General features: G+C 42.2%; 1 protein-coding gene across 1 annotated transcript in view; it reads right to left on the bottom strand.

Moving 5' to 3' along the window:
* PPP6R2 (protein phosphatase 6 regulatory subunit 2) overlaps positions 1-19,083 on the bottom strand; it is a 73,959-nt gene that overhangs the window by 34,416 nt on the left and 20,460 nt on the right. Inside the window, exon 3 of the mRNA XM_023734635.1 lies at positions 698-941. Within this exon, the coding sequence (XP_023590403.1) occupies positions 698-924 (227 nt within the window). The 5' untranslated portion in view covers positions 925-941. The remainder of the gene's footprint in view (positions 1-697; positions 942-19,083) is intronic.

The raw sequence follows: 19,083 nt of genomic DNA, 5'->3' as shown, positions 1-19,083 counted from the left end.
TTTGTTTTAATATTTTAAATCACAGTAATATATATACGTGCTTTAAAAAGTCAAATAGTATGAGAAGGCTCATGATGAAAAGCAGTTCCCTCACCTCCCCGACCCTTTCTCTCTCCCCAGTTGCATTTCTCATAGGCTTCATCACAAACTCTTTTAACTGTTTTCTCTATTAACCTCCTTGTCTCTAAATATATACACATACACACACATTACATTCCTTCCAGCTTTATCAACTTTAGGCATTATGAACTGACTTCCTACAATGGAAAAGGAAGGTTTAATGCTCACATCCCTGTGCGCCTCCACCTGCTTCCCTGTGTAGTTGTACCTGGGTTTTAGTCACATCGCTGTCCAGTTTTCACCTTAGTGTGAACAGGTTAATACCATCCACAGTGTACACTATTTAATCACTTACAGAAGGCCTTTCACCGGAGCTGGTACTTTCGTCACTACTGACTTATCTATCACTGACTTCTCCCAGACTCTGATTGTAAAGCCTCCTGGACTGTCCTCAGCACTCAGGCATGCCTCGCCCTGGCCCTACAGGTGTGGCTTCTTCAGACTCAGTGGGTGTGAAACATTTAAGGCCAGCTTCTCAATGACAAAACCCTTGTGGCCAGCTGCCCAAACAGCCTGCTACCTGCCTGTGGCTCTGATCAGTGACACGCGGCCCACCTGGCATGGAAGCAGTACATACTTGAAGCGGACCTTCTCTTCCATGTCCAGGGGCGGGTCCTGCGTGATGAGGCTCACCAGCTCCTCCATGCACTGTTGCCGGCACAGGAAGTCCAGCAGCTTCCGGTTCTGCGCCTTGCACTCCTGCAGGAGGTCATCCTCATCCATCAGCTCCTGCAGCGTCACATTCTCCTTGTCCAGCAGCTTGTCAACGTGCGAGGTGGTATTCAAGTCGAACTTCCAGAACATGGTGATGGCTCACAGAGCTGCAAGAGAGGCAACAAGGTCACGTCTCCCTGCCTCTATGAGCCTGCCCTCAGCAACTCCACACTGAAGTCCAGGAAGCCTAGGCCAGTTCATCCCCAAGACGAGTGCGCTCTCCCACAGGCACCGGACGGAGACAGCCCTGTGCATCCAGGCCGGCTCACAGGCCAGCACCACCTGCTGGCTGCCTCTCTTCAGCAGCTCAGCCCTACAGACACCGCCATCTGCCCAGCTCCCAGGACAACGCCTCCTCTAGTTTGTCACCTGGACTGACGGGCCTCCCTCACTTGACAGCCCCCCCGCGCACTCGCCCGATCCTTGGCTCTGTCCACCGACACAGTCTGACGTCTCCCACATGCAGGTAAACAGGGACACCACTCCACTATAAGAAAGGCAATGCCTGCTAAACTCACAGCCACGGTGTCTGCACCCTCCCGAGCAGACACTGGACACTTTCCCAGATGTCTCCCAGAATGCAGTCTCGACCAGGCAGACTCAAAACATCTCATGTTGCTGGCCTCCACCCCCTGGCCCACCACCACCCTCCCTGCTGGGTGAGTAACACCTAGAGTTGTCCTTATAGCTGCCACCTCCCTCATGTGTATACCCAGTAAGTCGCTAGGTCTTGCCATGGCACCCCAAGAAACCCCTACTAAGCCATATTTCCTCCCCATCTTCGACCACTGACTTTGCCTGGACTCTACAAGGCTGGCCTAGCTCAATGGCTCTTCTATGTCAGTTGTGGGGCAGGACTCACTTGCAACAGTTTCCACTGTTCTGATGCAAAACAAAGCCATAAAGCCCACATCTTTAACAAATTAAATCGTTACTTTGAGATTATGGATCTTTTCAAAGTTAAATGAATCATTATTTATAGAATGATGGCAATAGTAGACAGGATTTATCTTTTCTAATATTCCTACTAAGAAATATTAAACATCATCTACACTATGTAGATTTGATGACTTGAACACTAATGACCAAAGACCAGACGAGCTGTGGAATGACATCAAGGACATCATACGTGAAGAAAGCAAGAGGTCATTAAAAAGACAGGAAAGAAAGAAAAGACCAAAATGAATATCAGAAGAGATTCTGAAACTTGCTCTTGAACGTAAAGTAGCTACAGTAAAAGGAAGAAATGATGAAGTAAAAGAGATGAACAGAAGATTTCAAAGGGCGGCTCGAGAAGACAAAGTCAAGTATTATAATGAAATGTGCAAAGACCTGGAGACAGAAAACCAAAAGGGAAGACCACGCTCGGCATTTCTCAAGCTGAAAGAACTGAAGGAAAAATTCAAGCCTCAAGTTGCAGTACTGAAGTATTCTATGGGGAAAATATTAAACGACGCAAGAAACATCAAAAGAAGATGGAAGGAATACACAGAGTCATTGTACCAGGAAGAACTGGTTGATGTTCAACCATTTCAGTAGGTAGCAAATGATCAACAACCACTGGTACAAAACGAAGACGTCCAAGCTGCACTGAAAGCGCTGGTGAAAAACAAAGCTCCAGGAATCAACAGAATACCAACTGAGATGTTTCAAAAAACACACGCAGCACTAGAGGTGCTCACTCGTCTATGCCAAGAAATTTGAAAGACAGCTACATACCTGGCCAACCGACTGGAAGAGATCCACATTTGTACCCATTCCAAAGAAAAGTGATCCAGTCAAATGCAGAAATTATCGAACAATATCATTAATATCGCACACAACTAAAATTTTGCTGAAGATCATTCAAAAGCAGTTGCAGCAGTACATTGACAGGGGATTGCCAGAAATTCAAGCTGGATTCAGAAGAGGACGTGGAACAAGGGATATCACTGCTGATGCCAGAGGGATCATGGCTGAAAGCAGAGCACACCAGAAAGATGTTTACCTGTGTTTTATTGACTATGCAAAGGCATTCGACTATGTGGATCATAACAAATTATGGATAACACTGCGGAGAACAGGATTTCCAGAACACTTAATTGTGCTCATGAGGAACCTGTACTTAGACCAAGAGGCAGTCATTCAAACAGAACAAGGGGATATCGCATGGTTTAAAGTCAAAAAAGGTGTGCGTCAAGGTTGTATTCTTTCACCATACTTATTTCAATCTGTATGCTGAGCAAATAATCTGAAAAACTGGACTACATGAAGAAGAACAGGGCATCGGGAGTGGAGGAAGACTCATTAACAACCTGCAATATGCAGATGACACAACCTTGCTTGCTGAAAATGAAGAGGACTTGAAGCACTTAGTGACAAAGATCAAAGACTACAGCCTTCAGTATGGATAACACCTCAACATAAAGAAAACAAAAATCCTCACAACTGGACAATAAGCAACATCATGATAAGCACAGAAAAGACTGAAATTGTCAAGGATTTCATTTTACTTGGACCCACAATCAACGTCCATGGAAGCAGCAGTCAAGGAATCAAAAGACACATTGCATTAGGCAAATCTGCTGCAAAAGATCTCTTTAAAGTGTTAAAAACCAAAGATGTTACTTTAAGGACTAAGGTGCGCCTGACCTAAGCCATGGTGTTTTCAAATGCCTCACATGCATATGAAAGCTGGAAGACTGAAGAATTATTGATGTCTCTGAATTGTCGTGTTGGAGAAGAATACTGAATACACTACGGGCTGCCAGAAGAACGGACAAATCTGTCTTGGAAGAAGTACAGCAAGAATGCTCATGAGAAGCAAGGATGGACGTCTCACATAGTTTGGACATGTTATCAGGAGGGACCAATTCCTGGAGAAGGACATCATGCTTCATAAAGCAGAGGGTCAGCAAAAGAGGAAGACCCTCAACAAGATAGGCTGACACACTGGCTGCAAAAATGGGCTCAAGCATGACGACCGTGAGGATGGCGCAGAACCAAGCAGTGTTTTGTTCTGTAGTACACAGGGTCACCGTGAGTTGGAACCAACCTCAAGACACCTAGCAACAACGATGACAACACTACGTAAAACTCTCCTGTTTGTTGATGAAACTCTGCTGCTCTGAGACCCCGACACCGGGCACCACAGCCCGTCTGGCACCCCCAGCCCCACACCTTTACTGTGCCCTCTGTACTGGGTGAACCTCACTTTTCCAAACTTCGGTCATCTTCCTGTCATTCCCATCCCCTCTCTGCTGGCCCGAGGCCCACCATGTCTCCTGGCTGCTTTGTACAAAGTGTCTCTCCAGCCCTGTAGATACCACCCATTCTCTCTCCCTCAATCCTACAGCCACAAAACACAAACACAAGATGCACTTTCACACTTTTATACCTTTGCAAATGCTCTTTCTCATGCTGAGACAAAATCCCACTCACCCTGTCAGACAAAGCTATCATGGCACTCCCTCTGCTGCCCACAGCTCCCCACACCTGTACACATCTCGGTATTGGCATGCACCTCAGCACAGTCACGCACCTCTGCTGCCCTGTTCAGAACTCAGTGTGTTCTCAATGACCCCAGAGCTGGCTGGATGGTCAGTTTCATGGGCAAACTATTAAATGTTTTGCATACAGACTGCTGGAGGAATTTTAAAGATACTCATTTTTTTAACCATAACATTAGCCACTATACTGCTTAAATCTGGGACCAATGTATTTTGACTGCAAGTGCTTAATTTGAATTTCAGTTCTTCTTTGCCCTCTTACAATTCCAAAGGTAATGAGTAACAGCTGAAGTGAATGGTCTCTCTAAACCACCAGCCTCCAAATGACAACAGAACAGCAATCCTCCCTTACAATGCAAGCACACTGGGGGCTGAAAGGAAACCTCAACCGAGAGCGTTTGCAGGCTGTGGAGAGGCTCGAGGCTCTAGGCAGTAGCTAGCAGGAGGTGGGGGAAGTGAGTTCCAGATAGAGGGCTCACAGAGGCCCGAGGCACTTACTATCGGCACAAACTCCTCCCCACCTTCTACAAGCCTCCAGACAAGAGAAGTGGAAAGCTGTCCACCCTGTGGCACACTTGCCCCCACCACAGAGGTGCCTGCCCCCGGCAACCCTGCAACCAGCTGCTGCTCCTGAAGGACTCTTAGCCCTGCCCTCTGAGTATATTTTAACCATATAAAACAGCTGGGAGAAAGCAGGTATGGTAGATTGCAAGGCACAGACTGCACACAGCTCGTGAGCCCCCCAAGTGGGAGGCTCTCTGCAGCCCCAGAATCTGGGCTTGGCAGTGGGTGGCAGCAGCTGTGACCAAACAGATGTCAAACCATCCTTGTACATGGTGGCTGCTCCTTCACTGCTCAGGGAACCCAGGCCACAACCATGAGAATGAGGCTGTGCTAGCCTACCGGACAATGAATGCCCACGGCACAGTACCCAGTACCAGCTGACTGCCAATGTACACGTGAACCCACCAACACCAGCAAAGGAGCCGTCCCAGCTGGGCTAATCACCAGCCCACAGAACTGCGAGCAAATAAATGGTGGCTGATTAAGCCTCTAGGTTTTGGGGTGCTTGCTATGCAGTAAAAGCTAACTGATACAAGAACCTCTGTCTGCGTCAATCCTCGATGATTGGGTTAGGGCCAAAAACGAGCAGAAAAGAACACAAGCAGCATAATGATGACACGGATGACGTACATTTATATTTACATGTCACCTTGCTCACACATTTTATCTTCTCTGAATCTTACTTTCCTCATCCTTTATAGTCTTACTGGTAAAGATTAAACAAGATATCATGTTAAAGCACTCAGCATAATACCAAGTCTGTAACAGTTCAGTAAATGTCAGCAACGCTTCTACTTATGCCAATACCACCGCCTCATCTCTTTCAACTGCCGCCGCCACGCAGCCACAGGCCCAGCACACTGCCCTACCAGGACGCTGTGCTCCTGCCCTGTCTGCTGCCAGGGCTCCCTCACCACTCCCTCCTGCTTCTGTGTCCACCACTAGTTCTACCTCTGCTTCACAGGGACCAGTCCATATAGGGCCGGGGCAAGAACAGACAAATGTAAAGGACAGAATGTTCCAGAGTAAACAGGAGCACACAATATATGACAGTGTGACATTTCAGTACAGTGGAGAAAGGATTTGTTTACTAGTGCACGCTGGCATGATTAGCTACCATTGGAGAAAACAGGCTACCACACCTACCTGACAATCAACATAAAAATAAATTCTGACTGCAGGATCTGACTACAATGGAGTAATGGGTATCAGACTGACCTTCTGACCCTGAACAACAATCAAACCGCACAACACATGTGCAGTAAGTTTTCAGGCGCTGAGCAGCAGAGAGCCATGGTAGTGCGCCTCAAGAGAAGGAAGCACAAGAAGTGACCTCAACACTCACCCTGGCTTTCTGGCTGGGCACTTTTTGAACAGAGAAAAGTAGAGTCCACACAAAAGCAGTGGCTCGCTGGGGAAAAGAAAGAGGTTGGGGTTCAAGGCTTAGATGACTAAAATTTGCAGGGCAGAGTGACAGATAGAAGTGATCTGCATAGAAAAGCTCCAGAAAAAATTAAACCAAAAGCTGGTTTTTCAAAAAAGTCAATAAAAGTAATAAACCTCTAGCTACACTGATCAGGAAAAAAATAATGTGAGTGCATTAGAACTGTGGTGTTGGCAAAGAATAGTGAATACACCATGGATTGCCAGTAAAAAGAACAAACAAATCAGTCTGAGAAGAATACAATCAGAATGCTCCTTAGAAGCAAGGATGGTGAAACTTCGTCTTGCTTACTTTGGACACATCATCAGGAAAGACCAATCACTAGAAAAGGACGTCATGTTTGGTAAAGGAGAGAGTCAGAGAGGATGAGGGAAACCCTCAGTGAGGTGGACGGACACAGTAGCCTCAACCATGGGCACAAGCATACCAATGATCATGGAGATGGCAAAGGACTGGCAAAGGCTTCACTCTGTTACGTGTAAGGTCACTATCAGTTGAAGCTGATGCAACAGCAACTAACAACAACAGTTAAAAATCTGTATGATTTCAATTAAAAAAAGAACCTGGCCCAGTGTTCTCACTTCAGCCACTCGTTTCCCAGAGGCCTTCACGGACTTCCCATTCACCCTCCAACCTTCTTCACAAGGTCAGCAGACCAGCCCAACTTCCAGGGCCCTAGTCTGGTCTTCAGCATTATTGCTACTGAAAAGCTCTGAGGTATCTACTAATGGGACAAGAAATCCTATTATATCTTTAGAAATGAATTAAAAGTTTAATAAAGGAGAGCTGAGGTCAGAATTCTGCTGCTTGTCATTAGGAATTGCATCATTCTCTCACCATCAACCAAACAAGCATCTTTTGGACACAGCCATTAACCTTGCTGGGAGTATACCTAGCAGACATTTTTCTAATTGTTCATGTGAAAAGCAGGAGAAGAGCATGCTAAGACAACTGTCTTATTACAACAAAGGCAGAGGTACTGTTAAGCTTAAAAACTCAAAAGAAGAAATACAAATGACCACAAGTCTTAGGTTTAGGGCAGTCACCGTGAGAACATAAATAGATTATATGGATAACATTTAAACCAGCAGTTAAACAAATCAAAAAACCCCTATCTATTCAATGGAAAACAGGAAAGGAGAAAAAAAAATTAAAGGAAAGTTTCACTAAATAAAAAATACATAATAAGATGGCAGAAATAAGTCCTAATATCTAATAATAATTTCAATAAATATATATCAGTTAAAATAATCAATAAAAAGAGAGTTTCTCAGATTGGACTAAAAAAACCAATATCCAACAATATCTTTACTATAAAAGCCACAATTTTAAAAACTCAGAAAGGCAAAAATATGAAGATTTAAAAACTTATGCCAGGCAAACATGAACTAAAAGAAAGGTGAGATACAATCTTAACATTTGACAAGCTAAAATTTAAGCAAAAAATAATAACAAGGCAAAAATTTGGGGGAACCATACATCTGATAAGGATTTAATATCCAGAATATATAAAGAAGTCTGTTAATTTAACAACAAAAAGAAAACCGAATTTAAAAATGGGCAAAGGAACTGAAGACATTTCACCAAACAAGAAATACAAATGGCCAAAAAACACATCAAGAGATACTCAACATCATTAGTCATTAGGTAGGTAAATGCATATCAAAACCACGAGGTATCAGTTCACCCCCACAAAGACTATAATCAAAAAAGCAGGAAACAACAGATGTTGGTGAGGATGTGAACAACTGGAGCCCTCATTCATTGCTTGTGGGACTTTAAAATGGTCTAGTCATTGCAGAAAACAGTTTGGGGATTTCTCAAAAACGTAAACATGGAATTACCATACGATGCAGTAATTCCACTTCTAGGTGTATACCCAGAAGAATTTAAAGCAGAAACACAAACAGATCTATGTACACCAATGTTCACTGCAGCACTATTCACAATATCCAAAATGTGGAAACAACTTAAATGTCCATCACCAGATGAGTGGACAAACAAAATGTGGCACATACATATAATGGAATATTACTCTACCATAAAGAGAAATGAAGTCCTGATACATGCTATAGCATGCATGAACCTTGAACATGTTACGCTGAGTGAAATAAGTCAGGCATAAAAAGACAAATATTCCATGATCCCACTTATTAGGCAAATGTATAGAGACCAAAGTCTATTAGAGTTTAACCAGGGGTGGGAGGAGGGTGAAAGAAGGAGTCACTGCCTGGGGGGCACTGAGCTTATGTTAAGGGTGATGGAAATTTTTAGAAACACATAGTGGTGATGGTCGCACACCATGATGAACGTAATTAACGTTACTAAGCTGTACATGTTATGGCAAATTTTTTAAAAAATCAAAATGGATTAAAGACCTACATGTAAGAAGTACTATAAAACACTTCAAAGAAAACATCTGGGTAAATCTTCATGACCTTGGATTTGGCAATGGTTTCTTAAATACGAAACAAAATGCAAAAATACAGATACAGATAAATTGGATTTCATCAAAATTACAAACTTTCGTGCCTCGAACGACACCATCAAGAAAGTGAAAAAATAACCCACAGAATGTGAGAAAATATTTGTAAATCAATATACCCATTAAGGAACTTGTATCTAGAATACATAAAGAACTCTCAAAAGTCAGTAATAAAAACACAAATTAAAACATGATCATGGGGGAAAAACAACTCAGAAAAGGGGGATGAGAATGGTTGCACAAGTTGAAGAATGTAATCAATGTCACTGAATTGTACATTTACAAATTATTGAACTGGTGTAGATTTTGCTGTGTATATATTCTCAACCACCACAAAATACATACAATTAGAAAAAAAATTCATTTGAGAAGCACCTAAAGACGCACTTGCTTCGAAAAGTACCTGTCATATACCAAGTGCTATAAAAATTTATTGTTAAGGAAATAAATGAAAGTTGAGTTAAAAAAAATAAAAATAAAAATAAACATGATCAAAGGATCTGAAGAGATGTTCGTCCAGGAAGATACATAAATGGCCAATAAGCACATGAAAAGATGCTCAATATCATTGGCCATCAGGAAAATGCAAATCAAAACCACAATGAGATGAATGTTGTTAGGTGACAATGAGTCCATTCTGACTCATAGTGACCCCATGCACAACAGAACCAAACACTGCCCGGTCCTGCGCCATCCTCACAATCGTTGTTATGCTTGAGCTCACTGTTGGCAGCCACTGTTGTCAATCCATCTTGTTAAAGGTCTTCCTCTTTTTTGCTGAACTTTAAGTCATGCTCAACTTTACCTAGTATGATGTCCTTTTCCAGGGACTGGTGCCTCCTGATAACATGTCCGAAGTACATGAGACGTCTCACCAGCCTCGTTTCTAAGGAGCACTCTCGCTGTACTTCTTCCAAGACAGATTTACTCGTTCTTTTGGCAGTTGGTGGTAATTCAATATTCTTCTCCAACACCATAATTCAAAGGCATAAATTCTTCTTCGGTCTTCCTTATTCATTGTCCAGCTTTCACATGCATATGAGGCAACTGAAAACACCATGGCTTGGGTCAGGCATACCTTAGTCTTTAATGTGACATCTTTGCTTTTCAACACTTTAAAGAGGTATCTTGCAGCAAACTTGCCCAATGCAATGCATCATTTGATTTCTTGACTACTGCTTCCATGGGAGTTGACTGTGGATCCAAGTAAAATGAAACCCTTGACAACTTCAGTCTTTTCTCCATTTATCATGATGTTGCTTATTGGTCCAGTTGTGAAGATTTTTGTTTTCCTTATGTTGAGGTGTAATCCATACTGAAGGCTGTGGTCTTTGATCTTCATCAGTAAGTGCTTCAAGTCCTCTTCATTTTCAGCAAGAAAAGTTGTGTCATCTGCATAACGCAGGGTGTTAATGAGTCTTCTTCCAATCCTGATGCCCCATTCTTCTTCATATAGTCCAGCTTCTCGGATTATTTCCTCAGCATACAGACTGATTAAGTATGGTGAAAGGATACAACTCTGATGCATACCTTTCTTGACTTTAAACCATGCAGTATCCCCTTGTTCTGTTCAAATGACTGTCTCTTGGTCTAAGTAAAGGTTCCTCACAGGCACAATTAGGTGTTCTGGAATTCCCATTCTTCAAAATGTTATCCATAATTTGTTATGATCCACACAGTCGAATGCCTTCGCATAGTCAATAAAACACAGGTAAACATCTTTCTGGTATTGTCTGCTTTCAGCCAGGATCCATCTGACATCAGCAATGATACCCTTGGTTCCACGCCCTCTTCTGAATTTGGCTTGAATTTCTGGCAGTTCCCTGTTGATGTACTGCTGCAACCACTTCTGAATGATCTTCAGCCAAATTTTACTTGTGTGTGATATTAATGATATTGTTCGATAATTTCCACATTCTGTTGGATCACCTCTTTTTGGAATGAGTACAAAGATGGATCCCTTCCAGTTGGTTGGCCAGGTAACTGTCTTCCAAATTTCTTGGCATAGATGAGTGAGCACTTCCAGCGCTGCCTCCCTTTGCTGAAACATCTTAACTGGTATTCCGTCAATTCCTGGAGGCTTGTTTTTCGCCAGTGCCTTCAGCGCAGCTCGGACCGCCTCCTTCAGTACCATCGGTTGTTGATCATATGCTACCTCCTGAAATGGGTGAACATCAACCAACTCTTTCCGGTACAGTGACATTCTGTATTCCTTCCATCCATTCTATCCATGAGATAGACAGCTATAATCAAAACCAAAAATAGTAACAACGGTTGGCAAGGATGTAGAGAAACTGGAACCCTCCTACACCGCTGGTAGGAATGTAAAATGGTGCAGTCACTTTGGAAAACAGTCTGGTAGTTCCTCAAAAGGTTAAATAAAGTTACCATATGATCCAGCAATTCCATTCCTAGGTAGGTACCCAAGAGAAATGAAAACATATGTCCACACCAAAACTTGTACACTCATGTTTATAGCAGCATTACTCAAAATAGCCAAAAGGTGCAAACAACTCAAATGTTCACCAGGTGATGAATGAGTAAATGTGTTATATCCATACAACAGAATATTATTCAGTCATAAAAAGAGATAAAGTACTGATACATGCTACAACCTGGATGAGCCTGGAAAATATTATGCTGGGTGAAAGAAGCCAGTCAGTCATAAAAGACCACATATTGTATGATGTCATTTATATAAAATGTCCAGGGACAGAAAGTAAATTACTAGTTGCCTAGGGCAGAGAGGAATAGGGAGAACGGAGAGTGATGCTAAAAGGCACGGGGTTTCTTTTCGAAATTATGAGAATGTTCTAAAATTGATCGTGGTTTGGTGCATGTTTTGTTGTGTATATTTTCACCACCAAAAACCAAACCAAACCCATTGCTGTCGAGGTGATTCCAACTCATAGTGACCCTACAGAACAGGGTAGAACCATCCTATAGGGTTTAAGGCTGTGATCTTTACAGAAGCAGACTGCCACATCTTTCTCCCATGGAGCAGCTGGTGGGTTCGAACCACCAACCTTTCAGTAGCAGCCAAGCACTTTAACCACTGTGTCACCAAGGCTCCCTATTTTCACAATAAAGATAAATAAACAAATCTTAATAAGTTAAAAAAATTGATTGTGGTGACGGTTTTACAATTGTGAATATATTATAAACCACTGGAATGTACACTTTAAATGGGTGAATTTTATGGTGTATGAACTATATCTCGATAAAGCTATTACCAAAAAAAACCTACGTATCTGACACTAAGTAACATATCCCCAAAAACTCCTTGTCTTAGTCATCTAGTGCTGCTCTAACAGAAATACCGCAAGTGGATGGCTTTAACAAACAGAAATTTATTCTCTCACAGTCTAGTAGGCTACAAGTCCAAATTCAGGGCATCAGCTCCAGGGGAACGCTTTCTCTGTCGGCTCTGGAGGAAGGTCCACATCGTCAACCTTCCCTTGGTCTGGGAGCTTCTCTGCACAGGAACCTCAGGTCCAAAGGGCGCACTCTGCTCCCGGCACCACTTTCTTGGTGGTACAAGGTTCCCATGTGTCTCTGCTTGCTTCTCTCTTTTATATCTCAAAAGAGATTGGATTAAGACACTATGTAATATTGTAAACCTCATCAGTATAACCTCATCATAGTGACAAGAGTTTACAACACATAAGGAAATAACATCACATTTACAAAATGGCACACAATCATACAATACTGGGAATCATGACCCAGCCTAGTTGACAGATATTTTTGGGGGATACAATTCAATCCATGATACCCCTTAAGTTAAAAAAGTACTTAAATATTTAGAATTGAATAAGAACTAAAACGTTGTATGTCGTAATTTGTGAGACACAGCTATAAACAGTACTTCGGAGAAAAATGTATAGCTTTAAATACATTTACAAGGATATAAGAATGGTTAAAAACAAAGAAACTAAACAATTAACTAAAGAAGTCAGAAGATAACAGCAGAAGAAAGAGGAAGGAAATAATAACTATAACAACATGAACCAATGAAACAGAAAATTTGAAAAGTGAGATTAACTAAACTAAAAATGGATTCTTTGAAAAAACAGGTATCTAGTAAGATGCAAATAAAACACAGAACAATAAATAACTACAGAGACAGAAGAGACTAATGGAAAAAAAAAACAAAAAACAGACCTAGATGGATTACAGGTACTTCTTCAAAAACTAAGAAGCAGTTCATTTCTATCTTACACAGGTTGCTGCTCTAGAAAAAGCTTCCCAGGTCAGGCTAGGGTAATCTTAATTCCAAATCAAAACAAGGATAATAAAAGAAAAGACATATACAGGCCCACTTCATTTATGAGTACTGCATAATGATAAAATAGGACTTATCCTAGAAATGCAACAAAATCAGATACTTTACCAACGTAAATTACCAAGTTAATAGACTGGGAGGGGGAAATCATTTTATCATCTTAACTGATAACAGAAAAAGAATTTGATAAAGTTGAACACTTACGTATTGTAAAAAAAAGAACAAGGAAAACCTCTTAGCAAGCCAATAATAGAAGAAAGCTTCTTAACGAGGTAAATGTATACACTGGACATCTAAATCAAATGTTATACTTAAATGAGAAACTTTAGAACCATTCCACTTGAGACTGGATACACCAAAAGGATGCCCACTATCACCACTGCTGTTTACCACACTGCTGGAACTCTTTGTCCTTGTGATGAGGAAAGAAAAAGAAGTTAGAAGTGTAAGGACTGGAAGGGAAAACATATAGTCATCATTATTTGAAGGTGATCATCTACCTAGGAAAGAAAACACAAAACAAACTAATAAAACAAGTATCAGCAAAGTTGTCAGATACAAGATCAACCTACCAAACCTAATACCATTTTTCTATACTAGTAATAACTAACTAGAAAACATATTTTTTAAAAAGACAGAAGTCATAGTCACTAAATCTATAAAGTATCTAGGAATTGGCAAGAAATACACAAGGCTACTATAGAGAAATATTTTAAACTCTAATAAAATATAGTATACTTGAATAAATGGAGAGATATTCCATGCTCTCTATAGGATGATGTAATATGATAAAGATAGCAATTCTCCCCAAATTAGCCTCTAAATTCAATGCAATCCCATCATAATTCCAGTTGGGTTTTCTGAGGAACTCATTAAATATTCTAACATTTACATGCTGACTCACAGTAATCAGATAAATGCAAATTAAACAGTGAGTTCTCACTTCATACCTGTTGGATATAGAAATTAAAAAGTCGGATAATTAAAAGCACTGGAAGGGGTGGGTAGAAGGAGGAAGCTTCATTCTCCCACCAAGAGTGGGAGAAAAGACTGGTCGGCCACAGGACGGCAATGGCAGTACTAGAGAAACTGCAGATGTACATCTACTAAACCAGCAATTCCCCTCCTGCCATACACCCCAAAGAAATGACAGAGACACACACAAGGATGGGTTGTCATCCACACATGGTAGAATAAATACTACATGTAGGCAGAGAGAGAGGAAATACTGAAGTTGTCAAGGACTTCATTTTACTTGGATCCACAATCCACACCCAAGGAAGCAGCAGTCAAGAAATCAAATGATGCATTGCACTGGGCAAATCTGCTGCAAAAGACCTCTTTAAAGTGTTAAAAACCAAAGATGTCACCTTGAAGACTAAGGTGTGCCTGACCCAAGCCATGGTGTTTTCAATCGCTTCATACACATGCGAAAGCTGGACAATGAATAAGGAAGACCAAAGAAGAACTGATGCATTTGAATTATGGTGCTGACGAAGAATACTGACTATACCATCGACTGCCGGAAGAATGAATAAATCTGTGTTGGAAGAAGTACAGCCAGAATGCTCCTAAGAAGTGAGGATGGGGAGACTTCATCTCACATACTTTGGACATGTTATCAGAAACAACCAGCCCATGGAGAAGGACATCATGATAGGTGTCATGGATTGAACTGTGTCTCCCAAACGTGTCAATTTGGTTAGGCCATGATTTCCAGCATTGTGTGGTTGTCCTCCATTTTGCAATTTGATGTAATTTTCCTATGTGTTGTAAATCCTAATCTCTGCCTGTGGTTTATGAGGCAAGATTAGGTTATGTTAAAGAGAATTAGGGTAGGATGCAACACCCTTACTCAGGTCACATCCCCGATCCAATGTAAAGGGAATTTCCCTGCATCACCTTTTATCTTACAAGAGATAAAAGGAAAGAGAAACAAGTAGAGAGACAGGGACCTCATACCACCAAAAAACAAGAGCTGGGAGGGAGTGTGTCCTTTGGACCCAGGGTCCCTGCGCTAAGAAACTCCTAGGCCAGGGGAAGACTGATGACAAGGACCTTCCCCCAGAGCCGACAGAGAGAGAAAGCCCTCTCCTGGAGCTGGCACGCTAAATTAAGACTTCAAGCCTCCAAGACTGTGAGAGAATAAATTTCTCTTTGTTAAAGCTATCCACTTACGGTATTTCTGTTACAGCAACACTAGATAACTAAGACATTTGGTAAGGTAGAGAGTCAACGAAAAAGAGGAAAGCCCTCAATGAGATGGATTGATGCAGTGGCTGCAACAATGGGCTCAAACATAGCAATTATCGTGAGGATAGTGCAGGACCAGGTAGTCTTTCATTCTGTTGTACCTAGGGTCGCTATGAGTCGGAACCGACTGTACAGCACCTAACAACAACAACAGGCATAGGCAAGGAACTAGACGTACGTATGCGTGGTAACATGGATGAATCTTAAAAACATGGTGCTGAGTAAAAAAACGGAAGAAACAGAATGAACGCCATACCATGATATAACTACATAATTTAAAATGCAATGAGTGGCCCAGGGAGCACCGTGTGGGAACTACTGCTCACAGGCACGCTGAGCTGTGCCCATACTTGCCCACCCCAGGGAAGGAACGTCCACGCGCATCTGGGTGAAGCCCACACACACAGCACAGGAGCTGGCTTGCACGTGCTAAGGGCCACAGTGCCTTCATGGCAGGGACGGGCCTCGCATCTTACATATCTGTCAAATATCCTGAGGGCCTACATACAAAACAAATCTTTTACAACTAATAAAACAAAAATTAAACCCAGATAACCACCACATTACTCACTTATTTGTAACTTCTGAAATTTAACAACAAAAAGCTAAGTTAACGTCTACTCATTTACCCTTAAATATAAAACAAAAAGAAAGTTTAGTAAGGATATTCATCCTGTAAGGAAAGATATTCGAAGGCCCTGAAGAATTCATTTACATTTGCAGAATCAAGTATCAACAGATATGTTAATTAGTATCTTCTCATTAAACCAAGTCCCCATAATTTGTAAAGTTAGTCTAGCTCAGGAATTCCAAACCATCGGGATTTTGTAAACCAGTAAACCTTTTTTTCTCTTTTCTACAGGGCTACCAACTTTTCAACTTTGCCAAGCAAGCAAGAAAGAATGAGGGGGGAGAAAGAGAAAGAAAAGGAGACACAAAGGAGGAAAGGAAAAGATAAGCTACCATCTATAATTACCCTTAATTTCAGAAAACAATGATTTTTGTTTTTTAAATATCAAACAAACAAAAAGGCAGGCCATAATCTCAGGATTGAAGAGAACATTTTACTTTGAAAAAATGTAGTTTTAAAAAAACACACTTCATTATACTTATTTTTCTCATCTCACCAATATGGCAGACCTCTATTCAAGAGCTTCTACCTACATTACCACTAATGCCTGAAATAAAACTCTTAAATTCCTCTTAAAATAGTTAACTTAGGTCATTTGCCTCACTAGCTCATGAGTACATTCTGCTATGCCATTAAGTAAAAAAATCTCTGTATAACAAAAACATTTCTACAGTTCTGTCAGCAACTGGAGTATTTTACAAAATACTTGGAGATGACAGCTTCCATGCCCCCTGTAAGGCTCAGTGTGATAGCCCTGGTTGAGTCACAGCGAATTTCATTGTCAAAGGAACTGGTGTAAGCTGAGTCTAGTTGTCTTAGCCAGATAACATGCTTCTTTTGAAACGTTTCTGTGTTCCAGAAACCACAGGCTACCCCCACAGAGGTGCTAGTATGCTTTCCTCTTGATGGCTGGCCCAGGGCTGGCTATGTCCTCCTCTCCTGCATGCCTGGAGGGCAATTTCTACTACAGCACCTTGAGAGCCCAGGAGGGACAAGCTTCTGTGTTTGCATTTGCTTGTCAATCTGAGGCATCTCTGGTTATACCTAGAGCATCAGCACAGGAAAAGGATCCCCTAACATCCTGACAACGCCCTTGGTATTCTATCTGGATTGTCCAGCACGTTATCACCCACATCTTCCAGAGTCTTCTCCAACAGTCAAGTGAAAGGAACTCCAAGTTCTGCTCCTTTATTTACTTTTTCAGGTTAACATAACCTTCAGACAGAAAGTAGCTTTCAAACACAAAAGTTGCCCATAAGATCATACAGTTCCATGAAAGAGTCCTTCAAAACACAACATTCTGCGGTAGAGACTGTTGCCAAGAGAGACTCAGAATCTCAAATGCACTTTGTTACCTGTCTGCCCACAAATCAATTCTTTTTTTCTAAGAGTTATGATCAAAGTCCAGCTCTGTTACCTGACCTGAGGCCAGTTACATAACCTCTTGTGCCTTGATTTCCTCACCTGCAAAATGGGAACAATAAGCGTATCCATCTCATAAACCTATCGTGAGCACAAGGTAGACACTTCCATCACAAATGAGAGAAATTAGAGGGAAAAAAGGAATAATGGGCACCAAGCAAGTAAAAAACCCAGCAGACCAATTTACACTAGCTCTCAAGGCTTGAAAATAATCCTGTGTTTTCTGAGACCATTTAGGAAATGGTCCCGCCCTCCAAACTATGGGTGTTGGCCACACTCTCCAGATTCTGGGTGGAGGCCCCTTTGGCCCTGGGCTTCAACTCTGCTTTCCAGGCTCCCTGGGATGGCAACCCTGCTCCCTCGGATTTGGGAGGCCCCAATCTCATAAATCTGACTGGCAAACCTCCCCACTAGGCCATGACAGGCCCCATTCTTTTGTCCCTTGGGCACGGCAACCCCACCCCCCTCAGATCTGGGCAATGGATCTGGCACCTTCCCCCAGCACTCATGAATGGCAGGCCCACACTCTAGAACTGAGGTGGTGAAGATCAGACTCTTTAAAAGCAGGGAGGCCTTGGCTCCTCCCTGTAAGAGCCAGAAGGCCAAGGCTGCACCCTTTGAGACCCCAGAAGAGACTCTGAGGCAGGTTTGCTTCCCATGCTCCTTGTCTCCTCAGTTTCTGTTTCCTGGCTCCTTGGCCTCTCAGCCCCTTGGGCCAGACTGGCCTCTGCCCTGCTCAAGCAAATGTTATGAAGCTCTTTAGCTCTCCCAGTAAGTGCCCGGAGGCAACCTACTCCACCAGGAAGCCTCCTGCCTGAAGGCATTTAGCCCTCTTGTTCCATGGGTCAGTTCCCACAGTCTCGCACTGGTCTCCTGGTTCTGCTGCCACCGTTTCTCTGCTGCTGCTGCTTCTTGCCGTCTGCACCATCTCCTCTGTTACAGCTCTCCTCACTTTCTTCTGAGTCCACACCAGAATTGTCTTTGATGTCCATAATTCCACCAACAGTCTCGTCAAGGCAATCTAGGTTTTACTATTAGGTACTTTAAAACTCTTCCAGCATCTACCCGTTACTCAATTCCAAAACCACTTCCACATTGTAGGTATCTGATACAGCCACAGGGGGAGGAACAACACAGAAAATGAGGGTGAGAACGGCTCCACAACTCGAAGAATGTAATCAATGTCACTGAATTATACATGTAGAAATTGTTGAATTGGTGTATGTTTTGCTGTGCATAGTCTCAACAACAACAAAATAAATAAAATTAAAAAAAAAAAATCATGTTCATTATAATACACCCAACATCTAATTGGACTGTAGTGGGAGAGCCTTTTAGGAACATCTAATACTGCTGGAGGAGCCCTAGTGGCACAGTGCTTAAGAGCTACAGCAAGCTACGGCTGCTAACCAAAAGGTTGGCAGTTCCAGTCCACCAGGTGCTCCTTGAGAATCCTAAGGGGCAGTTCTTCTCTGTACTATAGGGTCACTATGAGTCGTAATCGACTCGACAGCAATAGGTTTTTTTGGAATACTGCTGGAAAAAGTGTTTCTCTCCCTTTTTCACCTAGTATCGACTTGGAGTGAGCACCTTGGATGACAACCACGACAGTGTATACGCCCTGGCTCGTTTGTTCCCTGCGAGTGAGGTAAGGCATATAGCCCACTACGCAGACAT

The sequence above is a fragment of the Trichechus manatus genome, unplaced genomic scaffold (genome assembly GCF_000243295.1).
Source record: "Trichechus manatus latirostris isolate Lorelei unplaced genomic scaffold, TriManLat1.0 scaffold00069, whole genome shotgun sequence".
NCBI classification, from domain to species: domain Eukaryota; kingdom Metazoa; phylum Chordata; class Mammalia; order Sirenia; family Trichechidae; genus Trichechus; species Trichechus manatus.
The sequence above is the reverse complement of the archived record's forward strand: the minus strand, read 5'-3'. Positions and strand labels throughout refer to the sequence as shown.